The sequence below is a fragment of the Phymastichus coffea genome, unplaced genomic scaffold (assembly GCF_024137745.1).
Source record: "Phymastichus coffea isolate CEN01 unplaced genomic scaffold, Cenicafe_Pcof_1.1 PCOF00020, whole genome shotgun sequence".
Lineage (NCBI taxonomy): Eukaryota > Metazoa > Arthropoda > Insecta > Hymenoptera > Eulophidae > Phymastichus > Phymastichus coffea.
The window spans coordinates 1715373-1726066 of NW_026706831.1; the positions used below are offsets into that span (position 1 = coordinate 1715373).

General features: G+C 36.4%; 1 protein-coding gene across 1 annotated transcript; it reads left to right on the forward strand.

Moving 5' to 3' along the window:
- The first annotated feature begins 232 nt into the window (after positions 1-232).
- LOC131675360 (zygotic gap protein knirps-like) lies at positions 233-9041 on the forward strand. Its single transcript, XM_058954318.1, has 3 exons — positions 233-592; positions 2181-2258; positions 6666-9041. The coding sequence occupies exons 2-3, from the start codon at positions 2181-2183 to the stop codon at positions 8163-8165; spliced, it is 1578 nt and encodes a 525-aa protein (XP_058810301.1). The 5' UTR covers positions 233-592; the 3' UTR covers positions 8166-9041.
- Positions 9042-10694: the final 1653 nt, after the last annotated feature.

Here is a 10694-nt window from a genome sequence, read left to right on the forward strand (position 1 = left end):
CGGGCTGCTGAGAGAGAATTAGTGATGGGTTGGTCGACCGCAGTCCGAAGACCGCCCTGGTAACTAGACATTGGTCGGACTCGTTCAGGCCGCGCGAGCTCACTGGCGCACGGAGGGGAGGGGCGGAGCAGGCCCACCTTTGTTAGTGGCCGAAGAGCGGGGAGCCCGCGGGAGATCGGCCACCTTACATCGCTCGTCAACAGGTCGAGGATCGTTAAGCGCCAGTCCTCAGTCGTCCAGCGACGCGGCTCTACACTATTCGCGCTGTCGTTGTCGTTGCTGTTAGTTGCCGCCGCCGCAGTCCTTGCACAGCTCCGGGGCTACATGAGCTGTAGTTTTATTAGTGCTATCGACAGTTCGACAGTGCCGCCCCCTTCCTCCTAAACACACACATACCCCGTAACCGGCAGTGATACGACAGTGTTTTGTCCTCTTTCACCTTATTGTTCTTCGGGTCTGCTCGTCTTCCCTGTATTTGTGCTTCGTATGAGAAACGCCGGCCGTCAGCGCTCTTATTTACGCAGGTGTAGTGCACGAATGACAAGTTCAGCGAAAACCACGAGCTGCCGCTGCTGCCGCAAACTTAGATGTCGTAAGTTATTTCAAACTCTTATTTGTTATACGTTTACCGATTGAACCTACTTTCAATATCGCGGTCGGACTTCCCATAATTTCGCTGTTTTATACTTCTTTCAAATAATGTGATAGTGTCATACACATAAATATAACGTATTTCTAGCACTTATTCTGTCATGACTTTCTTCTATTGTCTTATAGACACATGTATAACGATCAATGTCTACTATAATCGTTATTTTGGCATTGGACACGTGCTTCCTTTCGCATCTTATATTGTTCTAATATTAGCTTTATTGCTCATAACTTATACCGGTAACCCATACTACTTGTAAGCAGAGCAACAAATGTAGCATTAAAATATTGTGTAATTTAGCAGATCCATATTCTTCCTCTAGTTGACATCAATTCCAAAATAAAAAGCTATGTATATTACAGAGCAATAAGGCCCCTAATTTGCATTAAAATTTTCTACTTGCATGCGTATATCATAGGATATTGGTCCTGCAAATCAGGGCAACATGCGTTACAATTCGAATATCCATGCGCATAGTTAACATTATATCTTAATATCAAATCGTTTATATATAAATGAGTGTACTCGGGTATAACAGTTTGTCGGGTATCTAATATATATGTGTGTGTGTGTGTATGTATATATATATATATATATATATATATAAAGATTATTGTGCACAGTTCATTCAAGATAAAACATTTCCGACTCACCTAACAATCTATCTACTCATAATTATTCCCGTATAATATGAAATACGTCGTCTCAGCACTTGAAGATTTTCTATACAATGCATCAAATATAAACGGTGATAAACTTCTGTAAAAGAATCTAGTTTTTATTGTAATTCGTTTAAGTTTGCGAAAATTAGTTGTCGGTAATGAGCTCGATCATTATTAAAATTAAAATGACGTGTTATCTCTTAGTGATTGATTTTTACTATAAGTCATTAAATTTTCTATACAATAGAGAAAATGCGCCGTGTGTGTGTGTACTTACGATTTATTAATACGAGAGAATAATTATATAAATTATAGTTTTGTTCTGGGGAAAAGATTATAATTCCTATATTCTGCAAATTTTTTGTGCTGTTGTTTGTTTGACCAAGAAAATATTTCATAATCAGTTTAGTTACTCATATAACTATATTACTAAAGTTAAGAATGATAATTGGTTCATAGATAGTTAAATAATTTTCGATGAAGTTTAACAAAATATTACAGCACCAGAATACATTAAATTTTATTTTTGCTGAACCTTTCCCATCGTGTTTGACATTAGCAGAATATATAACGTCTTTTATAATCTTTTCCCAATAATTATACATTGTTTTTATTCATTCAAACGCATAAATACTAACATTTATTGATGTTTAAAAGTATTATTCAGCTTAAAGCATGATTAAATATAATTCTTAATATCTATACTTTTTCTTCGATAGTATCATTTTCAACTCTCTTCTATTAAATAATTTTAAAACCAGCACTTTTTAAAAGGTTTTATTTTTTGCTTGCTTCATTTGGAATCTTTATCCGATGATCTTATCTATGTATAAGTTAATAACTAGTTCTATTTTTTTTATTTACAGATGAATCAACAGTGCAAAGTCTGCGGGGAGCCTGCGGCTGGTTTTCACTTCGGAGCATTTACTTGCGAAGGTTGCAAGGTATACATATGTTTCACTCAATCAACTTTCTTCGGTAAATTTGAATTAAAGAATTATATCGTGACAGAGATCCGGTGTTAATCAAATGGTAAAACTGGGGGGGGGGGGGGGGGGGGGTACGAGAACTTTTTTGTATTTTCTGTGTCCAAAGTTAACGAGCAGGCGAAATGGCAAATAATCTGAAGGCGTAAGTATCGTTCGTCAGATTAGGAATAAGACGTTGTAGAGGTATAGGCAAAGGTAGTGGATGCACGCGGCTGTGTAAACATTTGATGTCTGCGTATTCCTGGATTAAATTAAGGAATTGTATTACGCAGTGGTAGATGATATCTTTCGAGGTGGTTTAAAACTGCATAGAAGACGGTTTATACGGCTGAAGATAGCAAAAAATCCCTCGCTATAAAATAGCAATCATAGGTATATAAATTTAATAGATGACTCGACAAATCGGTAGGCGCAGAAGTCGATCTTTCACGTTATACGGAATACTATGCCCCCCTCCCTCCACGCACACACACATATATAGAATATGAAGTATATATACCTTTCTTTTCCGTATTCAATTCACGCACTCGCACAATTTCGACCGGTTGTTCACTAAAATACATAGGTGGCTAGCAGGAAACATTATTCATTGAGGGAATTAAGCAGAATCGAAAAGAATAGTTAGGCACAAGTGGGACGTCAATTAGCATACTAATAACCAGTATTGATTCTTAGGAGCACTTTTCTGTCTGCATTTTTTCCAATGGACTCGTATTACTGATACTGTCTACTGTGACTGCCTACTCGTGGTCGTGATTATATATATTGCACGACCTTGGCTGCCGAACGAGCTATAGTCACTGTAGTGTGATGCAAATTTGTTACTTGACCAAAGTCTTTGTTACTCTTGGGTTAATAACAGTTCGCGTTGATTCAATCGGCAACTGCAACATACGATCTAGGGCCCGTCTTAAGCATTATCGGCAGTCATTTTTGCCCCTGGCCACGTGGCCCCAACGTGATTGACGAGACCCGTGGGTTCGTTTATCCTTAATTGTTCGCACAGACTTATATACGGTTCATAGCATGTCGTTGCATATATACATTGTAGACTTCGTTTAGGGGCAAGTGCATTAAACATTTCTCTATTTCGACATATTACTTCTTTTACTTGACTCACGACTTTCGCTTACTAATATTTTTTTCTTTATTTTTAATAACATTGTGTCTTTGTCCGCTTTTCGATAATTGTGGCTTCATTAGTTTTAAATACTTTTATTTCTTTTGAGCCATGTTAACACTACTTTATTCATCTTCTTGAAAACATCAATACACATGTATACACTCACGCGCGCGCGCGCACACACACACACACACACACACACACACACATTGTTACGCGATTGATACCTTTTGATCTTGCTTCAGAGTTTAATATTTTTTAAAATTGATAAGAGTGTTTAAGCTCCATTATCTGGATAAATATCCAACATTCACTTAATCCATCTACTGTTACATTACATCCAATGCAAAATAGAGAAAATATGTTTACGAGTCTAAAGAGATAAGCAAAATTACAAGTAGAATCTCCACAGGTGCTTAAAAATTACTCTGCACAAAGCGCGGAATCCGATTAGAAATTTGTTTTTTTATGACAGTATGTATATCTAGTGTTGCACTCATTTAAAAAAAAGTATTATTTTCCTAAACATCTTGCTGAAAATTATTCATCCTGACTTTACAAGGATGAACTGAATATCTTTCATTCACATTCTTTTACAGTAAAGGTGTATATAGAACCTTAGGTATATTACACTGAGACGACATCGACCTTTATTTAGAAAATCTGAATGTTTTGTTTATTTTTAAATCTTATGTATCCCGAAAAAATACATCAGGATATAGTATCGATGAATTTGATCAGGAATTTTGTGTATTATATAAATTGAGCACCAAACATAAAAAATAGTGTCTGTTTCAATATTTCAATTTTTAAAAAAAGAGTAATACTGTATTGGCGAATGGGCGTGATCACTATTGATCATTACCAGACATCAAATATGACCTTTAAATTCAACCATATGAGGTTTTTTCGATCAAAGAGCGCGTATTCAATAGATATTTAATAATTAACACTTATTAGATAATTAATATAATTTTTATCAAATAATTTAGGCAGCACATAAATTAAATTTCACTAACGTATTAAAAAATATTACAATTTTACAAAGTTATGGTTTTTATAACATAAGCAAGAACTAGCTAATCTTCAAATTGAAAAAAAGAAATATGTACATACGTACGGATACACCTTACACACACACATACACTACTAGGTGGAACAAATATATATCTATACCATATATGAAACTGTGTCCGGGTTTAAAGTTTACTCCAGCTATAGCGGTACGGTGCATCGCTGTGAAATTATGACTGATCAAATAGTGACAGCTCCAGCGATTTAAATTACGCCCGAAGACAAAATCTATTTTGCAGCAGTCGCGTTGTGCTCAGATAACAGAATTATTCAGCTCTTCGAATTTCTCTTTAACTAATTTATATTAAGCTATCCAAATATTTTCAAATATATAACAATAATACACCATTTGGTTTGTTGTTTCTAATTCATTTTGTTTAGAAATTTTCGAGCGCGTAAGCCGGATGTTACCCCTTTTGTTGTTCGTGAATATAAATATGGGAGAATACCCAAACTTAACGATGAATTATCAATAAACATTTCAATAATATTTTTTATAATCCAGTTTTGAATTTCTACACATAGTCAAAGAGAAAATTTGACAATCTATCAAAATTAATTTAGTTATTCGAGTTATTAACGTTAAAATATCGATTTTTATTTTATTTTTCAAAAGCTATGTTTATCTATAATTACATTAAACTTATACTAAAAATATAGGTAATCTTGATATTCATAACTTATTTATATATTTCACGACGAAAAAACTTTTTCTTCAAAAAGTTTCTTATTAGGTGTATTTTCTTCATTTATCTGAAAAAGAAGAGTTGTTTAAGAATGCTTTAGAGCTTGTGTTAAATATTATTCAATAAGTCGTGTCATATCTCATTTTGTGTTTATTTTTATTAGTATTGAATGAAATCTCGTAAGTTACCAACACTTTTTTAATTAAAACTTAGCACATTTTGCCTATAGTAATCTCATTTTGAGTGCATCTATGTTTAATATATAGGGATATGTATATATGTACACATATACACACATACAAATGACAAATAAAGTATGGTATGTGTATACATATATGAGTATGTGTAAATTATTTTTCTCTCGTATTTATCAGAAGAGAGAATACAATTTCGCATCTATATTGCGAAATTACGATAATAGGACGAGAATTTTATATTTCCAAATCTAAACGTCGTATCCAATCTTTATGTTCTGTAAAATAGTCTCTAAAAGTGACTCTCGATATTTCATAGCGTTCGCTTCTTCATTATTTCATGTATCTTCGAATAAAAATCTTATTCAAGATCGTTAATATTCCTCCGCTAAATTAACGACACCAGATTTGAATTTTGCTAAAATTCCAGCTTTATAACTATCAAATCAACATTACGCAAGCTACATTCTCTATCCAAAGTAGTCGCTTCTCTCTATTCAAAGTAGTCAGTCTGATACAGTTATATCTCACAATTATCGTGATTCATCAAATTTATAATCCAGAAGATATCCGTTTCATTGATTCATCTTCTTCTTCTCGAACAACCAAGTTTTTTTATTGCATCATCTATATAATTTGTAAAACATAACAGGTAATTTAATGACTGAGAAAAAACCATGATTATAATTATTTACAGAATGGAAATCGGAAAATAGTCTATTAAAATAGTGCGAGGTATAGTTTATCAATAGTAAAACGAATGTTATTATAACTTGTGAGTCTATGAATAAGGGTCCCAATAAGAAAATAAGAGTGCCATGCCTCTGTGGAAATCGAATAGTATTAGAGATATATGTAGAGTAAGAGAGCAGGAACGGAGAAGAGTGGGAAGGAGGATCAATAGATTAACGATAATAGCAATTTGCGTATTGAAAATATCAATATTACTAAATACCGAAATGTAGAATAGCATATTATACTTACTATAATGTAGAATGACACATTAACTTATCGTTAATGTGCCACTCTACATTTAAACGACGATTATTACTGACTCGTTGGCAACAAAACGCCATATCACACTTATTAGCCATTTTGCCAGTGAATCAAAGGATAAATAATATGTTCGCAACATTAAATGCATACAACAAAATGATATTGTTAAATTTGAATTTTGTAAGCAAAAAAGAATTAATTATGTTTGATATCAAAAAAGCAGTCGAAGGGGAGGAGGAAAGATAGAATGATCCTCAAGTTTGTAATTAGGTTGTGTGTCTGTTTGCAGTCCTTCTTCGGTAGAACGTACAACAATCTTGGCAGCATATCAGAATGCAAGAACGGTGGCGCTTGCATAATCAACAAGAAGAATCGGACGGCGTGCAAGGCCTGCCGACTGAGGAAATGCCTGTTGGTCGGCATGTCAAAGTCGGGTTCGCGCTATGGGCGTCGCTCCAACTGGTTCAAGATCCATTGCCTGCTACAGGAGCAGACCAATAGCGGTAGCAGTGCTACAGGTCTACAGTCCTCGCATTTTCCTGCGAGCTTCCTGCCTAATTTCCTGCCGGGGCTGCAGTCCAATGCCATTCAACAGGGTTTGCTGGCTAACTTTCAGCCACAAGGTCCTAATAGCGGCCATCCTCCAGCCAAAGAGGTCTGCGAGGAGACCTCGCCAAGTCGGGAGGATCTGGCACTCCAGTCGCACCTGCTTCACGTGGCCATGATAAAGCAAAAATCACGAGAGCGCAGTGCTCAAGCTCAAGTCGCGGCGCTAGCCCTCGCCGGTGCTAAGTCGCCTTGTCCGGCAGACGATCAGCTAGGCCTGCAGAATCAACTCAAGCTTTTAGGCTGGCGCACCGCTGCTGAGGTTTCGAACGATCGACCACAGCCGCAGCCGCCGCCACTGCCACCAGCTTCCCAACAACAGCCACAGCAACAGCCAGTTCTGACGGGTGTCGCGGGTACGTCACCGCTTCGTAATAGCAGCAGCGCCGGAAGCTCCACTCCGCCGCTGTCCTTTTCTCAGCCGCAGCCGCCGGCTGGTTCATCCATCTTCCACGCAGTTAACCTTGCTGCAGCCGCGGCCGCCGCAGCCTCAAGCTCGCTCGAAGTTTTCCGCCCATTTCTGCCTGCCTCCGTGTATAAGCGCACCAGCGACAGTCCCAGCGACAGTGGCGCTTCTTCTCAAGAGAGTGACGGTCCCGATGACGACTCCTCAACAACGCGAGCCTATTTTCACCAGCAACAGCAACAACATCATTCTCATCATCATCGCCAGCAGCATCAGGATCATCGTCATTTCGATCAACAAAAGCAGCAAGAAGGCGAACCACTGAGGCGCAAAATCAATGCCACCCTCACACTAACTACGGACTATCTGCCCCATCATGCAACCATCCATAATCATCACTTTTTATATCCGGCTACCGAACTGATAACCCCGGCAGCCTCCCACCATTCGCTGCTACGTGGTGGCGATTTGCTGCTGGCCAGCCCTAGTCCAGGCGGCGTTGCCGTCGAACAGCTTGAACCTATCGACCTGAGCGTGCGCTCAGCTAAGCCAGTGCACCTAAGTAAGCGCCGTCGGCGACGCTCGTCCGGCGCTTTGTCCTCGACCAGTCACTCCTGTAGTCCTGAGTGCAGCCCCAAGCGCCAGCAGCTGCTTGACTCGCGCCAAACGTCTTCGCCAGGCGACACAGTCAGCCCCGAGGCTCCTGCAAAAGGCAATCCCCTTGACCTCAGCCTGGATACCCCCGTCAAGAGGCCTGCTGCCGAGGTGTCGCTTTAGCACCTGTTCTAACAGCACTAACTCTCCTCTTCCCCTGTATATAAAGCCGATCCTTTATTTATTTCTGTTCCGGCTGCCTTGCACTCGTCAGCTCTTCTCACCAAGGCTCTTCTCTACCCTGTAATCGAGCTAAAAACACCTTTGTCCACGCTACCACCCACAGAACTATTTTTTCCCATACATATGCACACATCCGTTCTCTCTCTTTCTCTCTCTCTCTCTCTCTCTCTCTCTCTCTCTCTCTCTCTCCAATGTAAATAAGACTGAGCTTCGTTAACGCTCGAGTGGAGGTGATTTTTTATTTCTTTTTATTCTATTTCTGTCTTTTTTCGTTTTACTACGAATAATCAGATTGTTCAAACATCCATATCTATATCTATTTGGTTTTCTAATCATTTCCACTATAATTTATCAAAACTACATATTTCACCGCAGCCAAATCTATGTTAGTACCCATCGTCAGTGCACACACGTTCTATTGATATGGCAAACGCAACCAACAGTCATAGATTTATTATTAGGTAGGATAATATAATATTATACATAAAATATTATTTAAAGTGCATGTACAGCATCTACTGATTATTGGCAATGACACACACACATACACACACAAATATTTATAAAAGTTTCCTTAATGCAAACTTAAAAAATGTGATCCTTAGTAAATCAAAAGGCCAGTAATGTATGCAAATCACAATATAAAGATATATCTACATGAAAAAGTGGCATTTAAGTTGAATCAGTCTTGGAAGATTGTTCGTTTATTTTGCTCACTTGTTAAATAAAGCTGTAGGTAAAATAAGTAAGGAATGTTTTTTTCGTTCCATAATCTTATTTGTAAATAGGACTCTTATAGAAAAAAGCGGCCAGTACTTAAGCTTTTAATGAATAAATAAATATTTTTGTTTAATTTAATTGTCTGCTTTCTTTGCTCAACTTTCCTATATCAAGTAGTGAATTTGACGTTATAATAGTTAACTGTGTAGATATAAAATTTCTTTATTTATTGGATTATTCAACGTACCTTTTCAACCTCTGTAATATATGTAGCAAAATAATGTATTTAAAATTAGAGATAAAAATAACGTTATGTTATTTAACCCTACCGAAACCAATCAATCATTAATCGATTGATGATACCTTTCAAATCAGTAGCTCAAGAATAACCAGCGAATGACAATTAATTTGTGTAAAAATTGATTTCGAGAAACCTTATGTGAAAGACGATTCCAGTCACTCTTACGAGTTACTATCAAGTGAAAACTAAAATAATGTGAGCAGTTTTGCAGTCGATACAGGCTGGGCACGTAATTAGAAGTAATGCAATTTTAATAATGCTCAAAATATTTAATATTGACTGTAGAACCATAGATTACGAAACCATGGATTATTTTTACGTTAAGATATGATCCTGAATTCTATTATGAAATTTGAATGTAAGGATGTCCTTGTTTTTAGCAAACTTACGGTAGTCGTGTCAATTATATTTAAAAAATTTGCGTTATTTGAATGCAATATAATCAAATAGCATAAGATGAGGTGACTCAAAAATTAACGAGATTTTAAGCGTAAGACAAACTTACATAATCTAATTCTTAGTAAATTAATAAATCAACCAGATTGTGTGGTAAAAACAGGAGAATTAGTAATAAAAGATCCTACAATACTTTGTACGAAGATGATGAGGATATCTGGAGAAAGTGTAAGCCATAAAAGAGAAAGGAGAGAGAGCAAAAATTGTAAGAAGAGGAGGACTTTGACTTAAAATTCATGATAATTATTATTTTCAGCTGAACTTATTAAGAAACGTACTTAGCAAGTTTCCTATTACAAGGACTGTGAGATTTGTACTGCCACGTACACACACAACGCACATGTACATTTATATCCGCTCGTGAATACATATACGCATACATACACTCATATTTTTAAAATATTCGTGGTTCATCTTTAAAACAAGTGTTTTTTTGATAGCCGACGAGTCAATATCAACTAACCATATTGAAAGTGCATAAAAAAAAACTCATTGTCTCAAATTATTAAATTTGTTGATTATAAATATAAAAACATGGAAAAATGATGAGAACTAGATTTTACCAAATTATTACAAAAAAAAATCTATTTCATTTGATAATTTGTTAATAGCAAGTCCAAAGCTCATCTTTTATAATAGATATAAGACCTGAAAAATTTTAACTTGATAGATTCGGCAGAAAGTAGCAGTTCTTGAATATTTCAGCATATTCTAAAATCTAGTCACCAGTATCAGATAATATAAGAATTACTGAAAGACTGTCTATCCAAAGTACAGTACTGACTTCCTAATTACCAAATAACTTTATCTAAAAGTTAGTAAATAAGAAGATACATATTCAACAACGTCAACATGATTACTGTGTATTAACCTATCAGGCTACTTGTCTGAAGATAAAATTTGTACTTAATATGATGGATAAAAAGCTAAAATTGATCTTTACACAAACTTCTGAGACAGATGACTATGATACAGTATTAGTCGATTGTGAT